The sequence below is a fragment of the Mobula birostris genome, chromosome 2, assembly GCF_030028105.1.
Source record: "Mobula birostris isolate sMobBir1 chromosome 2, sMobBir1.hap1, whole genome shotgun sequence".
Lineage (NCBI taxonomy): Eukaryota > Metazoa > Chordata > Chondrichthyes > Myliobatiformes > Myliobatidae > Mobula > Mobula birostris.
The window spans coordinates 91,091,649-91,118,677 of NC_092371.1; the positions used below are offsets into that span (position 1 = coordinate 91,091,649).

General features: G+C 44.1%; 1 protein-coding gene across 4 annotated transcripts in view; it reads left to right on the top strand.

Moving 5' to 3' along the window:
- Positions 1-27,029, top strand: part of tubd1 (tubulin, delta 1) — a 72,771-nt gene that overhangs the window by 12,444 nt on the left and 33,298 nt on the right. For all 4 annotated transcript variants that reach the window (XR_011883324.1, XM_072244922.1, XM_072244934.1 and 1 more), the window contains 2 exons: positions 4,119-4,350; positions 21,817-21,981. Coding sequence is in view for 3 of the 4 variants with exons in the window: in XM_072244922.1 (XP_072101023.1) it covers positions 4,119-4,350; positions 21,817-21,981 (397 nt within the window). In the remaining variant the exon portion in view is untranslated. The remainder of the gene's footprint in view (positions 1-4,118; positions 4,351-21,816; positions 21,982-27,029) is intronic.

Below are 27,029 nucleotides of genomic sequence, written 5' to 3' on the forward strand. Positions count from 1 at the left end.
AACTCATTTACAATCCCTTGGAGCTGTAAATAAAAGACTGTTGAAGATCTGCAATTCTAACATATTGCATTAGTCATATAAATTGTACCCATCTGGTACTTATTCAAAACTTTGTTTTGACAATTAACATTAAAAAGGATACTAAGAGTTTTTTTTAAATATATGAAGAGTAAAAGAGAGACACGGGTAGATATAGGACTGATTGAAATGATGCTGGAGAAATTATAATGGCTAACAAAGAGATGGCAGAGGAACTAAATGAGTATTTTGCATCAGGCTTCACAGTGGAAGACATTAACAACATACCTGATAGCCAGAGGTCTCGGGGAATAGAATTAGGTACAGCCAAGATTACCAGAGAAAAAGTGCTTGGGAAGCTAAATGGACTAAGAATAGATAAGTCTCCCAGACCGGAAGAGGTGCACCCACGGGTTCTGAAGGAGGTGGCTTTGGAGATCGTGAGGCATTGGAAATGATCTTCCAGGAATCAATAGACTGGCATGGTTCCGGAGGACTGGAAGGTCGCAGATGTAGTTCCCCTGTTTAAGAAAGGAGGGAGGCAGCAAAAAGAAAATTACAGACCTATTGGTCTGACATCAGTAGTTGGAAAGTTATTGGAGTCGATCCTCAAGGATAAAGTTATGAAATACCTCGAGGTGCATGACAAGATAGACTCAAGCCAGCATAGTTTCATGAAGGGAAGATCCTGCCTCCCCAACCTATTAGAATTTTTTAAGGTAATCTCAAATAAGATTGATAAGGGAGAGGCTGTGGATGTTGTGTATTTGGATTTTCAAAAGGCCTTCGATAAGGTGCCGCATAAGAGGCTGCTTAATAAGATGAGAGCCCATGGAATTACAGGAAAGATATTAGAATGGATGGAGCATTGGCTGATAGGCAGAAAGCAAAGGGTGGGTATAAAGGGATCCTATTCTGATCGGTTGCCGGTTACTAGTGATGTTCTGCAGGGGTCGGTGTTGGGGCTGCTTCTTTTTACAATGTATATCGCTGATTTAGATTATAGATTAAATGGTTTTGTGGCTAAGTTTGCAGATGACACCAAGATAGGTGGAGGAGCAGGAAGTATTGAAGAAACGGAAAGGTTGCAGAGAGACTTGGTCAGCTTAGGAGAGTGGGCAAAGAAATGGCAGATGAGATACAATGTTGAGAAATGTACGGTTGTATATTTTGGAAGGAGAAATAGTCGGGCAGATTATTATTTAGATGGGGAGAAAATTCAAAAATCAGAAGTGCAAAGGGACTTGGGGGTCCTTGTGCAGGATATCCTAAAAGTTAACTACCAGGTTGGATCGGCAGTAAGGAAAGTGAATACTATGTTGGCATTCATTTCAAGAGGAATAGTGTATAAGAGTAAGAATGTGTTGATGAGGCTGTATGGGGCACTGGTGAGACCTCATTTGGAGTACTGTGTGCAGTTTTGGGCCCCCTATCTTAGAAGGGATGTTCTGATGTTGGAGAGAGTTCAGAGAAAATTTACGAGGATGATTCCTGGAATGCAGGGGCTAACATATGAGGAGCGTTTGTCGGCTCTTGGACTGTATTCATGGGAGTATAGAAGAATGAAAGGGGATCTGATAGAAACATTTCGAATGTTGAAAGGGTTGGACAGAGTAGATGTGGACAGGCTGTTTCCCTTGGTGGGTGAGTCCAGGACAAGAGGCCACAGGCTTAGAATTAGAGGGTACCCATTTAAAACAGAGATGAGGAGAAATTTTTTTAGCCAGAGGGTCGTGGATTTATGGAATTCGTTGCCACATACAGCTGTGGAGGCCCGATCATCGAGGGTGTTGAAGGAGGAGATTGATAGATATCTAATTAGTCAGGGTGTCAAGAGATATGGGGAAAAAGCCAGAAATTGGAACTAGATGGGAGAATAGTTTAGCTCATGGTGGAGTGGCGGAGCAGACTCGATGGGCCGAATGGCCTACTTCTGCTCCTTTGTCTTGTGATCTTGTGAACTTAATCTATTTGGAATCCAGGTCATATTTTCATTTTCTTTGTGTTCCTGTAATGGGTAATATTTAATAGTTTTCACTGAGCTGAGCACATTTGTTACTGATAGCAATGTTTTTGTAATACAAAAAAGCATGGAATTACAAACATTTTGAAACTAATCACAGAAGTGTAAAAATACTTGAGATGTTTAATCACTGTTTAACTGTGTTAAACTATTTTGCCTTATAATATATGCTGTATTGTTCTGGCTTCCAATTATGAGGCCTTTAGCACATGAAGTGTTTGCTGGTCCTCAAGGCAATGCTCTCAATACTCTTACTTCACAATAATCTATTCTGTTGCACTTTGTCATTACCACCCCTTGGATCTCCCACCAACCATTGACTATAGGGGTGATTCATATTACCAATTAACCAAACAGCCAGCATGTCATTGGAATGTAGAGTGACTGGAACACCCAGAGCAAACTCACATGATCACAGAGAATTTGCAAGCTCCACACAGTTTGTTCTAAGGGCAGGGGTTCCCAACCTTTTTTATGCCAGGTTGGGAACCTCTGTTCTAGAGGTCAGGATCAAATCTGTGCTGTTGACGCTGTGAGCCAACTACACCATCTGGAGTACGATGGTACTGCCCTGACTGACGGATTTGTTGTAAGAAAGGAATTTATGCAGACAAGATTTAGACTGTTTTCAATTTAGTAAAATGAGAGGTGAACTTATCAAATTATACCATATTCTTGATAGGCTTGAAGCAATATTAAAACAATAGAAATGTTAGTGGGTCTTATAACTGGAACTCTAAAATTAGGCTTGTGTAGTAACTAGTGTGATGTTATTGCAGGTTGGGGCTTTGGAACTTGAACTTCAGTTCTGGCACTGTCTGTAAGGAGTGTTTATGTTCTGTCTGTGACCATGTGGGTTTCCTCCAGCGATCTGGTTTTCTTCTACAGCCCAAAGACAGACAGGTTGATGGGTTAATCGGTCATTGTAAATTGTCCTGTGATTAAGTTAGTGTTAAATTGGTAGATTGGATCATAGGGTCCAATGGCCTGTTCTGTGCTGTATGTCAAATAAGTTAAATTATAGGTGGGACAAGGCAGCAAGACACATCATGAAGTAATAAAGGAAGTTCACTGCAGCCACCAGAGGATAATACAACAAAGGGCATCAGTTAGGCACTGAAATATTTTGCAAGATTGATTCAAGGGTACTTGATAATGCACCAGAAAATGGGATGGTCCAACATTATGTGAGAATATTTCTAACAGAGTCATAAAAAAGTTAATGCTGAACCATTTAAACTGCCTACTCCCATCAACCTGCACTAGGACTATAGCCCTTCGTAACCCTATTATCAGTGTACCTATCCAAGGTTCTCTTAAACATTGAAATCAAGTTCACATGCACCACTTGCACTGCCAGCTCATTCCACACTCTCACCACCCTCTGAGTGAAGACGTTTCCCCTCATGTTCCCCTTAAACTTTTCACCTTTCACCTTTAATTCGTGACCTTTAGTTGTAAGTCTCACCCAACCTCAGTGGAAAAAGCCAGCTTACATTTACCTAATCTATACCCCTCATAATTTTGTATACCGCTATCAAATCTCCCCTCAATCTTCTACATTCCAAGAAATAAAGACCTAACCTATTCAATCTTTCCTTATAACTCAGGTCCTCCAGTCCTGGCAACATCCTCAGAAATTTTGTCTGTACTCTTTCAACCTTATTAATATCTTTCCTGTAGGTAGGTGACCAAAACTACACCAATTACTCAAAATTAGGCCTCACCAATGTCTTATACAACTTCAACATAATATCCCACCTCCACAATACCTTGATTTATGAAGGCCAAAATGCCAAGAGCTTTCTTTACGACCCTATCTACCTGTGACGTCACTTTCAATGAATTATGGACCTGTATTCCCAGATCCCATGTTCTACAGCACTCTTCAGTGCCCTACTGTTCACTGTGTAAGACCTACCCTAGTTGGTTCTGCTAAAGTGCAACAATGGGATAATCAAAGGGATGTTCCACTAGGGTAACATAACACGGAAGGTTAATTACAGCCAGTAATGATCTCATAGGCATTTTGTGTTATTACATTTCACTATTGCTTAAGGAGAGTTCTCTTTTTCAGGTGATTGTCCAGAATTACAACACAGTGCTGACATTGTCTCACTTGTATCAGTCATCTGATGCACTACTCATTCATGAGAATGACATCATTCACAAGATTTGTTCGCAGTTAATGAATATAAAACAGATCTCCTTCACAGATATCAACAAAGTAATTGCTCATCAACTTGGAAGTGCCTTGCAACCAGCATGCACCAGACTGCATGCAACAGAATATAGTTCAAATCCTCTTGGTAAGAGAAATCTACCAGTTTTAAATTGTGTTCTTTTCCATTTGTTCCTTTCCCCAAGTTTCATTGTTTGTGGTACCTTTATAATCAGACAATGAGTATTTTTTTTTTACTAAAGATTGCAAATTTTATAATGGGAAGATAATGAACTTCCGATGTTGTAAATTTAGTCAAAAAAAAATGAATATGAAATTTCCGAAGCTGAAATCAGACATATAAATGAAACAGGAAAGAACTTCAGCAGAAACTTAAAGGGCGGGGGAACAAAATGGGCCATGAAATATCTTTGGTGGGTTGATTAGGGAAAATGCAAAGACATTTTATACATACACTCTGGCCTCATTATTAGGTACACTGAGTGCATGTTCATAGTCTAGTACTCTTGTAGCCCATCCCCTTCAAGGTTCAATGGGTTGTCTGTTCAAGATGCTCCTCTGCACACCACTGTAGTAACAGGTGGTTATTTGAGTAACTGTTGCCTTCCTGTCGGCTTGAACCAGTCTGGCCATTGTCCTTTGGCCTCTCTCATTAACAAGGTATTTTCACCCACAGAACTGCCACTGAATGATATTTTTCACACCTTTCTGTAAACTCTAGAGACTGATATGCATGAAACTCCCAGAAGATCAGCAGTTTCTGAGATGTTCAAGCCGCCCCATCTGGCACCAACGGTCAAAGTCACTTAGACTATAAGGTGTAGGTGCAGAGTTAGGCATTTGACCCATTGAGTTACTCCCCAATTTCATCATGGCTGATCCACTTTTCCTCTCAGCCCCCATCTACTGCCTTCTCCCCATATCCCTTCATGCCCTGACCAGTCTAGAATCTGTTAGCCTCTACCATAAATATACGTAAAGACTTGGTCTCCAAGGCTGCCTGTGGCTTGAATCCCATAGATTCACCATTCTGGCCAAAGAAATTCCTCCAAATATTCTTTCTAAAAGGACACCCCTCTATTCTAAGGCTGTGTCTTCTGGTCCTAGACTCTCCCACCATATGAAACATTCTCTCCACATCCACTCTATTGAGCCCTTTCACCATTCGATAGGTTTCGTTTAGGTTGCCCCTCGTTCTTCTGAATTCTAGTGAATACAGGCTCGGAGCCACCAACTGCTCTTCATATGAAGAACTATTCAATCCTGGAATCATTTTCATGAACCTTCTTTGAAGCCTGTACAGTTTCAGTACATCCTTTCTAAGATAATAGACAATAGGTGCAGGAGTAGGCCATTCAGCCCTTCGAGCCAGCACTGCCATTCAGTGTGATCATGGGTGATCATCCACAATCAGTCCCCCGTTCCTGCCTTCTCCCCATATCCCTTGACTCCACTATCGAGGGGCCTAAAACATTACAAATGCTGGAGGGACTCAGGATGCCAGGCAACAGCTATGGCAGAGAGTACAGTTGACGTTTCAGGCCAAAACTCTGGTAGGAATGGAGAAAAAAGGCTGAGGAGTAGATTTAAAAGGTGGGAGGGAGGGGAGAGAGAACCACCAGTTGATGGGTGAAACCTGGAGTGGGAGGGAAGCAGTGAAGAGCTGGGAAGTTGATTAGTGAAAGAGACAGAAAGCCATGGAAGAAAGAAAAAGGGGAGAGGAGCACCAGAGGGAGGTGACGGGTGGGCAAGGTGATAAGATGAGAGGGGGAAAAGGGGATGGGATATAGAGAAAGGAGGGGTTGGGGGTATTACCGGAAGTTTGAGAAATCAATGTTCAAGCCATCAGCTTGGAGGCTATTCAAACGGAATATAAGATGTTGTTGCTCCAACCTGAGTGTGGCCTCATTGCAACAGTGGAGGAGGCCATGGATGGACCTATCGGAATGGGAAGTGGAATTACATCCTTGCTTTTATGTTCTCGTCCTCTTGAAATGAATGCCAGCATTGCATTTGCCCTCTTCACTATTGACTCAACCTGCAAGTTAAACTTTAGGGAATCCTGCACAAGGACTCCCTGGTCCCTTTGCACCTCAGATTTTTACATTTTCTTTCCATTTGGAAAAGACTCCACCCTTTCATTTCTTCTACCAATGTGCATGACCATACACTTCCCAACACTGTATTCCATCTGCCACTTCTTTGCTCATTCTCCTAATCTGTCTGTGTCCCTCTGTAGGCTCTCTACTCCCTCAAAACTACTTGCCCCTTCACCTGTCTTCATGTTGTCCACAAACTTTGCAATATCCACGTCATTGACATATAACGTAAAAAGAAGTGATCCCAACACATGCCCCTGTGGAAACCCACTAGTCACTGGCAACCAACCAGAAAAGGCTCCCTTTATTCCCACTGTTTGCCTCCTGCCAATCAGCCACTGGTTTATCCATGCTAGAATCTTCCCTGTAATACCATGTGCTCTGAACTTGTTGAGCAGCCTCATGTGCGGCACCTTGACAAAGGCCTTCTGAAAATCCAAGTACGCACATCAACTAGCTATCCTGTTTGTTATTTCTTCAAAGAATTCCAACAGATACGTCAAGCAAGATTTTCGTTTGAGGAAACCGTGCTGACTACAGCCTATTTTATTACGTGCCTTCAAATACCCCAAAAACTATATCCTTAACAATTGATTGCAACATCTCTAAACACTGTGGTCAGACTAATTGGCCTATAATTTCCTTTCTTCTGCTGCTCTCCCTTCTTGAAGAGTGGAGTGACATTAGCAATTTTACAGTCTTCTGGAACCATTCCAGAATCTAGGGATTCTTCAAAGATCATTACTAATGCTTCCACAATCTCTTCAGCCATCTCCTTCAGAACCTTGGAGTGTACACCATGTGGTCCAGGTGAATTATCTACATTCAGACCTTTAAGTTTCCCAAGAACCTTCTCCCTAGTGAGGGCAACTTCACACACCTATGACCCCTGGCACTCTGGAACTTCCACCATATTGCTATTGTCTTCCGCAGTGAAGACTGACGCAGAATGCTTATTCAGATTGTCCACCATTTCCTTGTTCCCCATTACTACCTCTCCAGCATCATTTTCCAGTGGTCCAACATCCATTCTCGCCCCTCTTTTACACTTTATGTATCTGAAGAAACTTTTGGTATCCTCTAATATTACTGGCTAGCTTACCTTTGTATTCCATCGTTTCCTTAATTAATTGTTTAGTTGCCTTCTGTTGGTTTCTCAAAGCTTTCCAATCCTCTAACTTCTTACTAATTTTTGCTCTATTACAGTGGCATGCAAAAGTTTGGGCACACCGATCAAAATTTCTATTACTGTGAATAGCTAAGCGATTAAGAGATAAGAGGTAAACTGATTTCTAAAAGCCATAAAGTTAAAGATGACACATTTCTTTAATATTTTAAGCAAAAAAACTTTATTTCCATCTTTTACAGTTTCAAAACAACAAAAATGGAAAAGGGCTCGAAGCAAAAGTTTGGGCACCCTGCATGGCAGTACTTACTAACACCCCCTTTGGCAAGTATCACAGCTTGTAAACGCTTTTTGTAGCTAGCTAAGAGTCTTTCAATTCCTGTTTGGGGGGGGGGGCGGTTTCGCCCATTCTCCCTTGCAAAAGGCTTCCAGTTCTGTGAGATTCTTGGGCCGTCTTGCATGCACTGCTCTTTTGAGGTCTATCCTCAAAAGTGTAAAGGTAGTAAGGTAGAGGGACTAAAGTGCGTGTACTTCAATACAAGAAGCATCAGGAACAAAGGTGATGAACTGAAAGCTTGGATACATACATGGAATTATGACGTAGTAGCCATTACAGAGACTTGGCTGGCACCAGGGCAGGAATGAATTCTCAATATTCCTGGATTTCAGTGCTTTAAAAGGGATAGAGAGGGGGTAAAAGGGGAGGAGGGATGGCATTACTGGTCAGGGATACTATTACAGCTACAGAAAGGGTGGAAATGTAGCAGGATCCTCTTTTGAGTCAGTATGGGTGGAAGTCAGGAACAGGAAGGGAGCAGTTACTCTATTGGGAGTATTCTGTAGGCCCACTGGTAGCAGCAGAGATACCGAGGAGCAGATTGGGAGGCAGATTTTGGAAAGGTGCAAAAATAACAGGGTTGTTATCATGGGTGACTTTAACTTCCCTAATATTGATTGGCACCTGATTAGTTCCAAGAGCTTAGACAGGGCAAAGTTTGTTAAGTGTGTCTAGGATGGATTCCTGTCGCAGTATGTTGACAGGCCGACTACGGGGAATGCCATACTAAATCTAATATTAGGTAACGAATCGGATCAGGTCACAGATCTCTCAGTGGGTGAGCATCTGGGGGAACAGTGACCATCGCTCCCTGGCCTTTGGCATTATCATGGAAAAGGATAGAATCGGAGAGGACAGGAAAATTTTAAATTGGGGAAGGGCAAATTATGAGGCTTTAAGGCTAGAACTTGTGGGTGTGAATTGGGATGATGTTTTTGCAGGGAAATGTACTATGGACATGTGGTCGATGTTTAGGGATCTCTTGCAGGATGTTAGGGATAAATTTGTCCCGGTGAGGAAGATAAAGAATGGTAGGGTGAAGGAACCATGGGTGACAAATGAGGTGGAAAATCTAAGCAACACACATCAAAGTTGCTGGTGAACGCAGCAGGCCAGGCAGCATCTCTAGGAAGAGGTACAGTCGACGTTTCGGCCTGAAACGTCGACTGTACCTCTTCCTAGAGATGCTGCCTGGCCTGCTGCGTTCACCAGCAACTTTAATGTGTGTTGCTTGAATTTCCAGCATCTGCAGAATTCCTCGGGTCTGAGGTGGAAAATCTAGTCAGTTGGAAGAAGGCAGCATACATGAGGTATAGGAAGCAAGGATCAGATGGGTCTATTGAGGAATATAGGATAGCAAGAAAGGAGCTTAGGAAGGGGCTGAAGAGAGCAAGAAGGGGGCATGAGAAGGCCTTGGCGAGTAGGGTAAAGGAAAACCCCAAGGCATTCTTCAATTATGTGAAGAAAAAAAGGATGACAGGAGTGAAGGTAGGACCGATTAGAGATAAAGGTGGGAAGATGTGCCTGGAGGCTGTGGAAGTGAGCGAGGTCCTCAATGAATACTTCTCTTCGGTATTTGCCAATGAGAGGGAACGTGATGCCGGTGAGGACAATATGAGTGAGGTTGATGTTCTGGAGCATGTTGATATTAAGGGAGAGGAGGTGTTGGAGTTGTTAAAATACATTAGGACGGATAAGTCCCCTGGGCCTGACGGAATATACCCCAGGCTGCTCCACGAGGCGAGGGAAGAGATTGCTGAGCTTCTGGCTAGGATCTTTATGTCCTCGTTGTCCACGGGAATGGTACCGGAGGATTGGAGGGAGTCAAATGTTGTCCCCTTGTTCAAAAAAGGTAGCAGGGATAGTCCGGGTAATTATAGACAAGTGAGCCTTACGTCTGTGGTGGGAAAGCTGTTGGAAAGGATTCTTAGAGATAGGATCTCTGGGCATTTAGAGAATCATGATCTGATCAGTCAGCATGGCTTTGTGAAGGGCAGATTGTGTCTAACAAGCCTGATAGAGTTCTTTGGGGAAGTGACCAGGCATATATAGTTGAGGGTAGTGCAGTGGATGTGATCTACATGGATTTTAGTAAGGCATTTGACAAGGTTCCACATGGTAGCTTATTCAGAAAGTCAGAAGGCATGGGATCCAGGGAAGTTTGGCCAGGTGGATTCAGAATTGGCTTGCCTGCAGCAGGCAGAGAGTCATAATGGAGGGAGTACATTCGGATTGTGGGGTTGTGACTAGTGGTGTCCCACAAGGATCTGTTCTGGGACCTCTACTTTTCGTGATTTTTATTAACGACCTGGATGTGGGGGTAGAAAGGTGGGTTGGCAAATTTGCAGATGACACAAAGGTTGGTGGTGTTGTAGATAGTGTAGAGGATTGTCGAAGATTGCAGAGAGATGCAGAAGTGGGCTGAGAAGTGGCAGATGGAGTTCAGCCTGGAGAAGTGTGAGGTGGTACACTTTGGAAGGACAAACTCCAAGGCAGAGTACGAAGTAAATGGCAGGATACTTGGTAGTGTGGAGAAGCAGAGGGATCTGGGGGTACATGTCTACAGATCCCTGAAAGTTGCCTCACAGGTAGATAGGGTAGTTAAGAAAGCTTATGGGGTGTTAGCTTCCATAAGTCGAGGGATAGAGTTTAGGAGTCACGAGGTAATGATGCAGCTCTGTAAAACTCTGTTTAGGCCACACTTGGAGTTCTGTGTCCAGTTCTGATCGCCTCACTATAGGAAGGATGTGGAAGCATTGGAAAGGGTACAGAGGAGATTTACCAGGATGCTGCCTGATTTAGAGAGTATGGATTATGATCAGAGATTAAGGGAACTAGGGCTTTACTCTCTGGAGAGGAGGAGGATGAGAGGAGATATGATAGAGGTGTACAAGATATTAAGAGGAATAGATAGAGTGGGCAGCCAGCGCCTTGTCCCCAGGGCACCACTGCTCAATACAAGAGGACATGGCTTTAAGGTAAGGGGTGGGAAGTTCAAGGGGGATATTAGAGGAAGGTTTTTTTACTCAGAGAGAGGTTGGTGCGTGGAATGTACTGCCTGAGTCAGTGGTGGAGGCAGATACAGTAGTGAAATTTAAGAGACTACTGGACAGGTATATGGAGGAATTTAAGGTGGAGGCTTATATGGGAGGCAGGGTTTGAGGGTCGGCACAACATTGTGGGCTGAAGGGCTTGTACTCTGCTGTACTATTCTATGTTTTATGTTCTATTCACAGATTTTCGATGTTGTTGAGGTCAGGGGACTGTGAGGGCCATGGCTAAACCTTCAGCTTGCGCCTCTTGAGGTAGTCCATTGTGGATTTTGAGGTGTGTTTAGGATCATTATCCTGTTGTAGAAGCCATCCTCTTTTCATCTTCGTCTTTTTTACAGATGGTGTGATGTTTGCTTCCAGAATTTGCTGGTATTTAATTGAATTCATTCTTCCCTCTACCAGTAAATCTTCCCTGTGCCACTGGCTGCAACACAAGCCCAAAGCATGATCAATCCACCCCATGCTTAACAGTTGGAGGAGGGTTATTTTCATGAAATTCTACACCCTTTTTTCTCCAAACATACCTTTGCTCATTGCGGCCAAAAACTTCAATTCGAAAGGTTCAAAGGAACATCTAAACAAGCCTCATGCATTTTGGAAACAAGTCCTGTGGACTGATGAAGTTAAAATAGAACATTTTGTCTGCAATGACGAAAGGTATGTTTGGAGAAAAAAAGGGTGCAGAATTTCAGCAAAAGAACCCCTCTCCAACTGTTAAGCACGGGGGTGGATCGATCATGGTTTGGGCTTGTGTTGCAGCCAGTGGCTCGGGGAACATTTACTGGTAGAGGGAAGAATGAAGACAATTAAATACCAGCAAATTCTGGAAGCAAACATCACACCATCTGTAAAAAGGACGAAGATGAAATGTGGATGGCTTCTACAACAGGATAATGATCCTAAACACACCTCAAAATCCACAGTGGACTACCTCAAGAGGTGCAAACTGGAGGTTTTGCCATGGCCCTCACAGTCCCCTGTCCTAAACATCATCGAGAATCTGTGGATCGACCTCAAAAGAGCAGTGCATGCAAGACAGCCCAAGAATCTCACAGAACTAGAAGCCTTTTGTAAGGAAGAATGGGCGAAAATTCCCCAAACAAGAACTGAAAGACTCTTAGCTGTCTATAAAAAAGCATTTACAAGCTGTGATACTTGCCAAAGGTAAAGGTGGCATTACTAAGTCCTGACCATGCAGGGTGCCCAAACATTTGCTTCGGGCCCTTTTCCTTTTTTGTTATTTTGAAAATGTAAAAGATGGAAATAAAGTTTTCTTGCTTAAGATATTAAAGAAATGTGTGATCTTTAACTTTATGCCTTTTGGAAATCGGTTCATCTTTTACTCACTTTGCTATTCACAGTAACAGAAAATTTGACCGGGGTGCCCAAACTTTTGCATACCTATGTATATGCCCTCCCTTTGGCTTTTATTTGCTCTAGTTAGCCAAGGTTGTGTCACCTTGCCCTTAGAATATTTTTTCCTCTTTGAAATGTACAAGGGGTGATTGATAAGTTTGTGGCCTAAGGTAATTTTAGAAAACTTAGCACATTCATTTTTCCTACATTTACACACTTAGTCCAGTGGTCGTGGAGCATACGGATCCCTTCTTTGTAGAAGCCGTGTCTTGGACCTCCAGAACTGGTCCACAGCATGGGTGATTGATAAATTCGTGGCCTAAGACAGAAGGAGATGAGTTATTAACTTCAAACTTTCTGCATTTTCACTCAAAGAGTTGCACTGCACATGCATTTAACGAGAGCTACATAACTCACCTCCTTCTCCTCCTTCTAGGCCACGAACTTATAATCACCCCTGCTGTGGACCACTTCTACAAAGAAGGGTTCCGTATGCTCCACAACTGCTGGACTAAGTGTATAAATGTAGGAGGGGACTATGTTGAAAAATAAATGTGCTAGGTTTTCTAAAATTGACTCTTTCCACCTTAGGCCACGAACTTATCAATCACCCCTCGTGTATATAAATTCTGTGCCTTCTGGAATGCACGCAGAAATCCCAGCCATTGCTGCTCTGCTGTCATCCCTGCCAGTATTCTTTTCCAATCTCATGCCTCCGTAATTCCCTTTACTCCACTGTAATGCTGATACATCTGACTTTAGTTTCTCCTTCTCAAATTTCAGGGTGAGTTGATCATGTTATGATCACCAGCCCTAAGTGTTCTTTTACCTTAAGCTCTCTAATGAATTCCCGTTACCTTGCACAACAATCAACCCGGAATTTTGGCTCTAAAAAGCCATCTCGTAGGCACTCAAGAAGTCCCCCCTCTTAGGATCCAGCACCAACCTGATTTTCCCCAATATATTGAAATCCACCATGACAGTTGTAACATTGCTCTTCTGGCATGCATTTTCTATCTTCCATTGTAAATTGTAGGCCACATCCTTACTACTGTTTGGGGGTCTGTATACAACTTTGACCAGGGTCATAAGGCAATGCATTTCTCACATGTCCTTATTCCCAATCAGGTTTGATCACCTGAATTTATGTATGTACCTGGCTCGTCAGTCCCTATCTCATTCCATTTGTGCAAAGGTTCTTTCTGTTCATCTGCTGATCTCTGCTTAGAAGAAGGTCTGCTTAAGTCTTTAGGTTTCAGCAGCTGAATAATTACAGCAATATATTTCAAAGGGTAAAGTAATAAGTTGTGCTGTACCTTTTTTGCTAGAGGGATGCTTATCTCTGTGCACATACTGTTTAAACTTTTCAGAATATGCTTTTCCCAGTTCACCTACAAAAAAAGCTGATTTCAGATATCCAGAAACATCAGAGCCAATAAATCTGACATTGCTTTATAAGTCCAGATAACTAGCTCTTGATTCAGCAGTTAAAGTAAGATTGCATTGTTCGTACCATAATTTTGCTGATTTGTAAAATGCACTAAATTATGTAATGGTAAGCTCAAAGAAAAACAATAGGCATACAGGTGTCCCCCGCTTTTCGAACGTTCGCTTTATGAAACCTCACTGTTACGAAAGACCTACATTAGTTACCTGTTTTCTCGCTCTTAAACTTTTGGATGATTTTAAGTTCCCTGGCCCCCACCGCTTTATTTTCACCATGGATGTCCAGTCCCTATATACTTCCATCCCCCATCAGGAAGGTCTCAAAGCTCTACGCTTCTTTTTGGATTCCAGACCTAATCAGTTCCCCCCTACCACCACTCTGCTTCGTCTAGCGGAATTAGTCCTTACTCTTAATAATTTCTCCTTTGGCTCCTCCCACTTCCTCCAAACTAAAGGTGTGGCTATGGGCACCCGTATGGGTCCTAGCTATGCCTGCCTTTTTGTTGGGTTTGTGGAACAATCTATGTTCCGTGCCTATTCTGGTATCTGTCTCCCACTTTTCCTTCGCTACATCGACGACTGCATTGGCGCTGCTTCCTGCACGCATGCAGAACTCGTTGACTTTATTAACTTTGCCTCCAACTTTCACCCTGCCCTCAAGTTTACCTGGTCCATTTCTAACACCTCCCTCCCCTTTCTAGATCTTTCTGTCTCTGTCTCTGGAGACAGCTTATCCACTGATGTTTACTATAAGCCTACTGACTCTCACAGCTATCTGGACTATTCCTCTTCTCACCCTGTCTCTTGCAAAAACGCCATCCCCTTCTCGCAATTCCTCCGTCTCAGCCGCATCTGCTCTCAGGATGAGGCTTTTCATTCTAGGACGAGGGAGATGTCTTCCTTTTTTAAAGAAAGGGGCTTCCCTTCCTCCACTATCAACTCTGCTCTTAAACGCATCTCCCCCATTTCACGTACACCTGCTCTCACTCCATCCTCCCACCACCCAACTAGGAATAGGGTTCCCCTGGTCCTCACCTACCACCCCACCAGCCTCCAGGTCCAACATATTATTCTCCGTGACTTCCGCCACCTCCAACGGGATCCCACCACTAAGCACATCTTTCCCTCCCCCCCCCCCCCCCCCGCTTTCTGCAGGGATCGCTCCCTATGCGACTCCCTTGTCCATTCGTCCCCCCCATCCCTCCCCACTGATCTCCCTCCTGGCACTTATCCGCGTAAGCGGAACAAGTGCTACACATGCCCTTACACTTCCTCCCTTACCACCATTCAGGGCCCCAGACAGTCCTTCCAGGTGAGGCGACACTTCACCTGTGAGTCGACTGGGGTGATATACTGCGTCCGGTGCTCCCAATGTGGCCTTTTATATATTGGCGAGACCCGACGCAGACTGGGAAACCGCTTTGCTGAACATCTACGCTCTGTCCGCCAGAGAAAGCAGGATCTCCCAGTGGCCATACATTTTAATTCTACATCCCATTCCCATCCTGACATGTCTATCCACGGCCTCCTCTACTGTAAAGATGAAGCCACACTCAGGTTGGAGGAACAACACCTTATATTCCGTCTGGGTAGCCTCCAACCTGATGGCATGAACATCGACTTCTCTAACTTCCGCTAAGGCCCCACCTTCCCCTCGTACCCCATCTGTTACTTACTTTTATGCACCCATTCTTTCTCTCACTCTCCTTTTTCTCCCTCTGTCCCTCAGAATATACCTCTTGCCCATCCTCTGGGTTCCCCCCCCCCCCCCCGTCTTTCTTCCCGGACCTCCTGTCCCATGATCCTCTCGTATCCCCTTTTGCCAATCACCTGTCCAGCTCTTGGCTCCATCCCTCCCCCTCCTGTCTTCTATCATTTTGGATCTCCCCCTCCCCCTCCCACTTTCAAATCCCTTACTCACTGTTCCTTCAGTTAGTCCTGACGAAGGGTCTCGGCCTGAAACGTCAACTGCACCTCTTCCTACAGATGCTGCCTGACCTGCTGCGTTCACCAGCAACTTTGATGTGTGTCGCTTGAATTTCCAGCATCTGCAGAATTCCTGTTGTTCGCTAACAGAAGGTGTTTTCACTGTTACAAAAAAAGGCAGCGCGCGCCCTGAGCAGCCAAGCTCCTTCCCCTGGAACGGCATTCTGGCAGGCGTTGCTTAAACACGTGCCTGTAAGCAGCCATTAGCAAGATGAGTTCTAAGGTACAGTATCAGAAAAGCCTAAAAGAGCTCGTAAGGGTGTTACACTTAGCATAAAACTAGACATAATCAAACGTTTCAATCATGTTGAATGAAGTAAGGACAAAGTGAGTTTGGCTTGTGGAAGTTGACGAAGATGATGTTGAAGAGGTTTTGGCATCCGATAGATGAAGAGCTGATGCAATTGGAAGAGGAAAGGATAACAATCGAAACCGAATGTAGTAGCGAACTGAACGTGAAGCAACTTCGTACTTTTTCACTGCAATGATAAAGTACGACTAATTTTCAAAGGGTACGTAGGTTTAGGGCAAATTTGCAAGATGGTTTGAGTGCTTACAAAGAACTGTATGATAGAAAAATGCACGAGGCTAAGCAGTCAAGCACACTGTCATTTTTCAAACCTTCCACAACAGATGACGAACCTCGACCTTCGACATCAAGGCAGGCAGACATGGCAGGCAGGTCATCCTCTTCTCTGATCAATGAGGTGACACCCAAGTGTCCCACCACCCCAACCCCCGGGCTGCGGACCGACACATTGCCGCGGAGAATGCAGCGGTAGCTGGGACGCACCCAACACATCTTTAAGAAAAAAGCCGAAATAAGCTAATTAATTAGGTGCTGCTATGACGCAATCGGCAAACGCCTCTGATCTGGCCGACATTTACGTGCCGTGCGGCACCTAATTAATTAGCTTGTTTATTTCGGCTTTTTTCTTAAAGATGTGCTGGGTGCGTTCCGGCCACCGCTGCATTCTTCGCGGATCGGTATCTGTCCGCGGCCCGGGGATTGGGGTGGTGGTACACTGAGGTGTCGTCTGTTTCCATCAGGGCAGGCAGGTCGTCATCTTCTTTGTCTGCCTGCCTCGATGTCAAAGGTGAAGGTTCATCGTCTGCTGTGGCTGATGTGGAAGGCTTGCTTGACTTCTTAGCCTCGCGCATTTTTCTATCATACAGTTCTTTGTAGGCACTCAAACCATCCTGCAAATATGCCCTAAACCGACGTACCCTTTCAAAATTAAAGTCGTACTTTATCATTGCAGAGAAAATCTCATGCAGTTGCTTCACGTTCAGTTACTGGATGACTTCACTTTAGGTCCGTTTGCTACTGCATTTGGTTTCGATTGTTATCCTTTCCTCTTCCAACTGCATCAGCTCTTCATCTATCAGTTTTCGGTCATGGGATGCCAAAACCTCTTCAACATCATCTTCGTCAACTTCCACAAGCCAAACTCACGTTGTCCTTACTTCGTTCACCACGATCAAAACGCTTAATTATGTCTAGTTTTGTGCTAAGTGTAACACCCTTACAAGCTCTTTCAGGCTTTTCCAATACCTTAGAACTCATCTTGCAAATGGCTGCTCACAGGCACGTGTTTAAGCAATGCCGGTGAGAATGCAGTTCCGAATCCGGGGGAGAGCAGCTGCTTTTTTTTTGCACGCTGCCTTCTTTCGTAACAGTGAAAACACCTTCTGTTAGCGAAAACAGGTGACTAATGTAGGTCTCTCGTAACAGTGAGGTTTTGTAAAGCGAGTGTTCAAAAAGCGGGGGACACCTGTAGTCAGCATAGCTTTCTCAAGGGCTTACGAGCCTCATTGAATTTTTTGAGGATGTGACTAAACACATTGATGAAGGTAGAGCAGTAGATGTAGTGTATATGGATTTTAGCAAGGCATTTGATAAGGTACCCCATGTAAGGCTTATTGAGAAAGTAAGGAGGCATGGGATCCAAGGCGACCGTGCTTTGTGGATCCAAAACTGGCTTGCACACAGAAGGCAAAGAGTGGTTGTAGATGGGTCATACTCTGCATGCAGGCTGGTGACCAGTGGTGTGCCTCAGGGATCTGTTCTGGGACCCCTGCTCTGTGATTTTTGCAAGTGACCTGGATGAGAAAGTGGAGGGATGGGTTAGTAAATTTACTGATAACACAAAGGTTGGGGGTGTTGTGGACAGTGTGGAGAGCTGTCAAAGGTTACAGCTGGACATTGATAGGATGCAAAACTGGGCTGAGAATTGGCAGATGGAGTTTAACCCAGGGAAGTGTGAGATGGTTCATTTTAGTAGGTCAAATATGATGGCAGAATATCGTATTAATGGTAAGGCTCTTGGCAGTGTGGAGGATCAGAGGGATTTCGGGGTCTGAGTCCGTAGGACACTCAAAGCTGCTGCGCAGGTTGACTGTGTGGTTAAGAAGGCATATGGTGCATTGGCCTTCATCAGTCATGGGATTGAGCTTAAGAGTCAAGAGATGCAGCTATATAGAACCCTGGTCAGACTCCACTTGGAGTACTGCGTTCAGTTCTGTTTGCCTCACTACAGGAAGTATGTGGAAACCATAGAAAGGGTGCAGAGGAGATTTTTTCAATCTTTAAAACAATGTTTTTTTTCTTGAGACATTGTAAGTGTTGCCTACTTTGATATACTCTTGTTAATTTTGGATAATAATAATAAAAAGATTTGAAAAGAAAGGGTGTAAAGGAGATTTACAAGGATGTTGCCTGGATTGGGGAGCATGCCTTATGAGAATAGGTTGAGTGAACTCAGCCTTTTCTCCTTGGAGCGACGGAGGATGAGAGGTGACCTAATAGAGGTGTACAAGATGATGAGAGGCATTGATCGTGTCGATAGTCAGAGGCTTTTATCCAGAGCTGAGATGGCTAGCATGAGGGGACACAGTTTTAAGGTGCTTGGAAGTAGCTATAGAGGAGATGTCAGGGGTAAGTTTTTTAACACAGAGAGTGGTAAGTGCGTGGAATGGGCTGCCGGCGGCGGCGGTGGAGGTGGAAACGATAGGGTCTTTTAAGAGACTCCTGGATGGCTACATGGAGCTTAGAAAAATAGAGGGCTATGGGTAACCCTAGGTAATTTCTAAGGTAAGGACATGTTCAGCACAGCTTTGCAGGCCAAAGGACCTGTATTGTGCTGTAGGTTCTCTATGTTTCTATGTTTTTAGTACTTTGCACCAGTCTTCATTCTGGAAGACACTAGCTGAGTACCAAAGGTCCGTGAGTGTCAGGGAGCAGAATGAGGAGACTAATGATAAAATAAGTCAAAGTAGTTTATAGTTTCTATAAAGGAAAATCTTGCCTGACAAATCTGTTAGAAGTCATTCCTGCCTGTGGCCATCAAATTTTACAACTCCTCCCTTGGAGGGTCAGACACCCTGAGCCAATAGGCTGGTCCTGGACTTATTTCCTGGCATAATTTACATATTACTATTTAACTATTTATGGTTTTATTACTATTTATTATTTATGGAGCAACTGTAATGAAAACCAATTTCCCCCGGGATCAATAAAGTATGACTATGACTATTCTTCGAAGAAGTAACAAGCAGGCAGGATAAAAGAGAGGCAGTGGTTTTAATTTACTTGGATTTTCAGAAGGCATTTAATAAGGTACTATGCATGAGGCTGTTTAACAAAATAAAATCCCAAGGCATTACAGGATAGATTCTGGCATGGATAGAGGAATGGCTGACAGGCAGTAGGCATCAAGTGGAAATAAAGGGGGCCTTTTCTGGTTGGCTGGCAGTGACTTGTGGTGTTCCTCAGGGGTCAGTTTTGGGACAGTTTGTTAACGATTTAGATAATGGAACTGTTGGCTTTGTGGTAAAGTTTGCAGATGATACAAAGTTGGTGCTGAGGAAGCAATGCAATTGCAGAAGGACTTAGACAAATGCAAGAATGGGGGGAAAAGTGGCAGACGGAATACAGTGTTGGGAAACGTATGATAATGCATTTTGGTAAAAGGTAAATGGGAAGAAAATTCAAACATCAGAGGTGAAAAGGGACTTAGGAGTATTTGTTCAGGATACCTAGAAGGTTAATTTGTAGGTTGAGTAATGGGGTCAAAGAAATGACAGATGAACTTTGCATCAGTCTTCACTGTTGAAGACACTAGCAGTGTCCCAGATGTCCGTGAGTGAGTGAGTGCCATTGTTACTACAAACGAAAAAGTGCTAGGTCTAAACTATAAGGTCGATAAGTCACCTGGACCAGATGGACTACATCCAAGAATTCTGAAAGAGGTTACTGAAGAGATAGCAGATGCTTTGGTTATGACCTGTTGAGAATCACCTGATTCTGGCCTGGTTCCGGAGGAATGGAAAATTGCAAATGTCACACCACTCTTTAAGAGGGGAGGAGGGCAAAAGAAAGGAAATTATAGGCCGGTTAGGCTAACCTCATTGGTTGAGAAAGTGTTGGGAGTCCATTATTAAGGATGAAGTTTCAGGGTACTTGGAATTAATGATAAAGTAAGTCATAATCAGTGTGAATCTATAAAGGGAAATCTTGTCTGACAAATCTGCTGGAGTTCTTCAAGGAAGTAACAAAGCAAGGTGGTCAAAGGAGAGGCAATGGATGCCACTTACTGAAGGCAAACGCAATATTGGCACTCATTTCGGGGGAAATAGATTATAAAAAGCAAGGAGCTAATGCTGAGGCTAGTCAGGCCACACTTCAAGTATTGTCAACAGTTTTGGGTCCCATATCTCAGACAGGATGTGTTGTCATTGGAAAGAGCCGAAAGGAGGTTCACGAGGATGACTCTGGGAATGAAGGGGTTAATATATGAGGAGCATTTGGCAGCTTTGTGCCTGTACTCACTGGAGCTTAGAAGAATTTTGGGGGATCTTATTGAAACCTGCCCGATGTTGAAAGGACTAGATAAGATGGATGTGGAGAGGATGTTTCTTTTGGTGGGGGTGTCCAGAACTGGAGAGCACAACCTCAAAATTGAGGGGTGACCCTTTAGAACAAAGAAAGGAGGAGATTTTTTTTTTTAGCCAGAGAGTAGTGAATCTATGGAGTGCTCTGCCACAGACAGCTGTAGAGCCAAAAATATGAGTATATTTAAAGCCAAAATTGATAGTTTCCTGATTGGTCAGGGCATCAAAGATTATGGCGAGAAGATAGGTGTATGGGGTTGAGTTGGATGTGGGATCAGCCATGATAGAATGGCAGAGCAGACTCAATGGGCTAAATGGTCTAATTCTGCTCCTTTGTCTTGTGGTCTTGTGTCTTATGGACTCACGCCACCAGGTTCAGGAACACACACAAAATGCTGGAGGAAGTCAGCAGGGCAAGAAGCATCTGGAAAAGAGTAAACAGTGACGCTTCAGGCTGAGATCCTTCTTCAGGACTGAGGAGGGGAAAAGATGCCTGAATGAAAAGGTGGGGGGAGGGGCAAGAGGCTACCTGGAAGGTGCTAGGTGAAGCCAGGTGGGTGGGAATGGTCAAGGGTTGGACAAAAAAAGAATCTAATAGAAGAGGAGAGTGTACAATAGAAGAAAGGGAAAGGAGGAGGGGACCCGGAGGAAGTAATAGGCAATTGAGAAGATATGAACGGTCAGAGTGAGGAATGGAAGGGGAGGAGGCATTTGTTCACCAGAAGGAGTAATCGATATTCATGCCATCGGTAGGAGGGTATCCATTGAATATAAGGTGTTGCTTCTCCACCCTGACAGTGGCCTCATCTTGGCAGAAGAGGAGGCTATGGATTGAAACATGGCTCAGGAACAGTTTTACCCCTCAACCATCAGGCTCTTAAACCAAAGGTGATAACTTCACTCATCTTTTCTTGCCCCATCGTTAAAATGTTCTCACAACTATGGACTCACTTTCAAGCATTCTTCACCTCATGTTCTCAATATTCTCTTTCTATCATTCTATTTTTCCACAGTTTGTTTTCTTGTGCACACTGGTTAAACGCCAAAGTGATCTTTCATTGATTTTGTTATGATTATTATTCTATTATAGATTTATTGAGTACGCCTGCAAGAAAATGAATCTTGGGAATATATTTGGTAACATATCTGTAAAGTACTTGATAATAAATTTACTTTGAACTATGAAATAGAGCGATCAGCAGACAGCCAGCATCGATTCGGTGTCCTCCTGCTGTAGTGACTATTGATAAATTATTATCTTGAAGGTAGCAACCGTTCTTCAATTTCCTGCCTGCAGGTGATCTGCTGGAAAGTTTGGTAACTCATCCAGAGTATAAATTACTCGGCTTGATGAACATCCCACAGATGTCTGACATTTCTTTGCAGTTCAGTACCTTTACCTGGTCAGGACTACTGAAGCACCTGCGACAAATGCTGATGGCCAATACAAAAATGGAAGCAGGTCAGTGATTGTCTGTTCCACAACAAACAGCATTTACTTTAGAAGTCATAGAATCATACAGCATGCAAATGGACCGTTTGACCAAACTTGTACAGGTTCTTTGCTGGGCACCCTCCGTATTCATTACATCTTCCAGCCTGATGGGATGCATCCCAGAGTGCTGAAGGAATTGACGGAGGTTGTAGTAGACGTGTTGGTAATCATTTATCAACTCCCTAGACTCTGGGTAGGTCCCGGCGGATTGGAAGACAGCAAATGTCGCACCACTTTTTAAAAAAGGATGTAGGCAAAAGATGGGCAACTATAGGCCAGTTAGCTTAACATCTGTAGTCGGGAAAATGCCTGAAGCTGTCATTAAGGAAGAAGTAGTGAAACATTTCGAAAGGAGTGGTTCCATTAGACAGATGCAGCATGGATTCAGAAAGGGCAGGTTCTGTTTGACAAACTTACTGGAGTTCTTTGAGGACATAATGATTGCAGTGGATAGAGGGTGTTACATACCCCGTAACTGGGTTGCCAAACCAGCAGAAATGGACCACCTAGTTGGAGTCTGGATTACTGGAACTAGGAGAGTTTTATTAAAGAAATAAGTAACACAGTACTCTAATCGTAAGGATATAAATGCAACAGGTTAGCAATGATAAAACACACATGTACACAGAACTAGGGTAATAGGAATCAAACAAGCTGTATCGCAGTCTAGGGGTAAAATGATCAGTCTCAAGTGATGCGGAGTTCAGTTCAGCTTAGTACAGTTCACAGTAATCGCTGTTGTGCCATTGGGGGGAGAGAGAGATAATATGCAAATCTGATTCAGACAGACCTTTGTTCTTCGCAGTTAGCTTTCGGGCGAACCCTTTTATGTCTTCCGTGGTCACCGACTGTGACCCCTCCATTCCGGATACGACCATTCTTCCGTGGTGAACCCGGCACCCAGGCAAGGGCGGACACACACACCAGGTTCCCACCAATCGTCCCCTTTTCCCCCTGTGCGTCTATGGTCAGTTCCCGCGACCAGACCTCCAAACTCCCACCAACTTGTGGGGGCACACCGCTTTTCCAGGGTCTCATTATCTCGTGATCTCGTGGTGTCGTGCCTTAGCGAACCTATTCCTTTTATCCCCCTGCTGGGGTATCGCCTGTCCATCAAACTTCAAACAGTTCAGGTTCAAGGCAACCGGTCTGTCAATACTTGGACTGGTGTCTCTTTCCGTTATCTCTCTCTCCTCTCTCATTAATACTTTGAATGTTTCTCCATTGTCTCACTTATCTCTCTCATTAGCATCAATCTTCTGATAACTTTGTTTTTCGTCACAAGGGGAACAGGTGGATGTCATATACTTGGATTTCCAGAAGGTGTTCGATAAGGTGCCGCACAAGAGACTTATAAATAAGATATGGGTGCATGGAGTCAGAGGAAGTGTATTGGCATGGATAGTGGATTGGTTAACCAATAGAAGGCAGAGAGTTGATATAAATGGGTGTTTCTCCGGTTGGCAGTCTGTGATGAGTGGGGTGCCGCAGGGGTCGGTGCTGGGCCCGCAGCTGTTTACCACTTACATTGATGATTTGGAAGGGGGTACTGAGTGTAGCGTAGCAAAATTTGCTGATGACACTAAACTGAGTGGAAAAGTAAATTGTTCAGAGGATGTGGAGAGTCTGCAGAGGGACATACATAGGTTAAGTGAGTGGGCCAAGGTCTGGCAGATAGAATACAATGTCAGTAAATGCGAGATCATCCACTTTGGAAGGAATAATAGAAGAGCAGGTTATTATTTAAATGGTGAAAGATTGCAGCATGCTGTTGTGCAGAGGGACCTGGGAGTGCTTGTGCATGAATCGCAAGAAGTTGGCTTGCAGGTACAACAGGTTATTAAGAAGGCAAACGAACGTTGGCCTTCATTGTTAGAGAGATTGAATTCAAGAGCAGGGAGGTCATGCTGCAACTATACAGGGTACTGGTGAGGCCGCACCTGGAGTACTGTGTGCAGTTCTGATCTCCGTACTTGAGGAAGGATATACTGGCTTCGGTAACAGTGCAGAGGAGGTTAACCAGGTTGATTCCAGAGAGGAAGGGGTTAACCTATGAGGAGAGATTGAGTTGCCTGGGACTATACTCTCTGGAATTCAGAAAAATGAGCGGGGATCTTATAGAAACATACAAAATTTTGAAAGGGGTAGATAAGATAGAAGTAGGAAAGTTGTTTCCATTGGTAGGTGAGACTAGAACTAGGGGACATTGCCTCAAGATTCAGGGGAGCAGGTTTAGGCTGGAGATGGGGAGAAACTGTTTTTCCCAGAGAGTGGTGAATATATGGAATTCTCTGCTCAGGGAAGCAGTTGAGGCTTCTTCACTAAAGATATTTAAGATACTGTTGGATAGATTTTTACATAGTAGGGGAATTGAGGGTTGTAGGGAAAAGGCAGGTCGATGGAGCTGAGTTTACAGACAAATCAGCCATGATCTTATTGAATGGTGTGGCTCGATGGGCCGGATGGCCAACTCCTGCTCCTATTTCTTATGTTCTCATGTTCATTTGACCCATGGCCTTCTATGTCTCAGTGATTCAAGTGCTGGTCCAGGCATTTAATAAAATGCTGTTAGGAACAAAACTTCAACCTCTCTTTCACCCAATGCATTCTAAGTACAGTACTTACCATGCTCTGGATGAAGAAGCTCCTTCATATCTTTGCTAAACCTTTTCCCCTCAGCTAAGCTTGTGTCTTTTAGCTTTATCTATAAATTGGTAAATTGGTTTATTATTGTCACGTGTACCAAAGTACTGTAGAAAAACTTTGTTTTGCGTGCCGTCTACACTGATCATTTCCTTACAACAGTACGTTAAGGTAGTACAAGGTAAAGGGATAACAGAATACAGGATAAAGTGTGATAGCGACAGGAAAAATTATGGTGCAGGCAAACAATAAAGTGCAAGGTCATAATGAGGTAAATGGTGAGGGCAAGAGTCTATTTTCTCTTAGTAGGGAGCCGTTAAATAGTCTTTTAACAAAAGAATAGCTGTCCTTGAGACCATGCCTTCACGCGTTTACCCGTAGCCATTCCTGCCCCTGCACCATCCAAGTCTCTGTACTGGCCACAACATCATAGCTCCAAGTCCTGATCCACACTCTAAGCTCATTCGCCTTATTCATGATACTCCTCGCATTAAAATAGACACATCTCAAGCTATCGGACTGAGCAAGTCCCTTCTCTATCACCAGCCTATCCTCCCTTTCGCACTATCTCCAAGCTTTCTCTATTTGTGAGCCAACTTCCCTTTCCTCCTTCACTTCAGTTCAGTTCCCAGCCCCAGCAATTCTAGTTTAAACTCTCCCCAATAGCCTTAGCAAACCTTCCCGCCAGTATATTGGTCCCCCTGGGATTCAAGTGCTACCTGTCCTTTTTGTACAGGTCACACCTGCCCCAGAAGAGGTCCCAATGATCCAGAAATCTGAATCCCTGCCCCCTGTTCCAATGTCTCAGCCACGCATTTATCCTCCACCTCGTTCTATTCCTATTCTCACTGTCACGTGGCACAGGCAGTAATCCTGAGATTACTACCTTTGAGGTCCTGCTTCTCAACTTCTTTCCTAACTCCCTGTAGTCTGTTTTCAGGACCTCCTTCCCTTCCAGGATATCGTGGACGCGATCAGAAACATCCCGGACCCTGGCACCTGGGAGGCAAACTACCATCTGCGTTTCTTTCCTGCGTCCACAGAATCGCCTATCTGACCCCCTAACTATAGAGTCCCCTAACACTGCTGCCATTGTCTTCCTTTCCCTACCCTTCTGAGCCACAGGGCCAGACTCTGTGCCAGAGGCGTAGCCGCTGTTGCTTCCCCCAGGTAGGCCGTTCCCCCTCCCCCCAACAGTACTCAAGCAGGAATACTTATTGTTAAGGGGGACAGCCACTGGGGTACTCCCTAGTACCTGCTTTTTGCCCTTCCCTCTCCTGACTGTTACCCACTTCTCTATCTCCCGAGGCCCCGGTGTGACTACCTGCCTATAGCTCTTCTCTATCACCTCCTCACTCTCCCTGACCACACGAAGGTCATCAAGCTGCAGCTCGATGTACCTGGTGCAGATGTCATCGTCCAGGAGGCCGAGAGTCTCCAGGACCTCCCACATCTGACACCAAGCACAGAAAACCGGCCTCACACACATACTTTCTGTCTTTATCTTAAACAGATAACCTGCCTGGCCTTGACCCTTTATTGCCGAAGCCCCGTTGAGGCAAAGACTTCCTACTCTGTCTCCCGTTACTCCGTCGCCCGCTCCTCTGACGCCCGTTCTGTAAATCTATCTTCTTTTTGAACTTTTACCGCTGTTCTCACTGGCTGACCTCCATCATGCTCTGTTCAAACCGCTGAAGAAATAACCGCCACCTTTTCAACTCAGCTCTCTTTTAAACTCTTCCCTCTGTTCTAATAGTCCGACATTTACGTGCTTGCACAGTCGTGCCTGGTTCAAACCGCTGAAGAAATAACCTTCACCTTTTCAACTCTGCTTGCTTTTAAACTCTTCCCGCTGTTCTCACTGGCTGACCTCCACGCGCTTGCGCAGTCATGCCCCGTTCAAACTGCTGAAGAAGTAACCCTTCATTCCCTCTGTATTTCACTTATTTGTAGTCTTTTTCCAATTAAATAACTGAAGTGCACCCTTTCCCAAGTCAGACTCCATTTGCCAAGTTTTCACCAAACATTCAATTTATCTGTATCAGATTTAATGTCCATTGACAGTGGTATATTGCTTTTGACAGATGCTTGCATTTGTTTAACTTTGACAATAGAAAAGCACGTCAAACATTAAGAGAAACAGTCCCCTTCTCTTTCCTTCCATTCTTACAGCTTAATGTCATTCAGAATTCCTTGATTTCAAAACGATACCTACAACCACAACTTTCATTTATATATAGTGCCTTTCACAAAGCAAACTGTGTCAAGGCACTTTAGGGGACCATATTCGAGCAGTTTGATTCTGAGCGATGCAAGCAAAAAAGTATGAGCAAACAGATTAGTTTTAAAAAAGAAAGAAAAATTGTTCCATC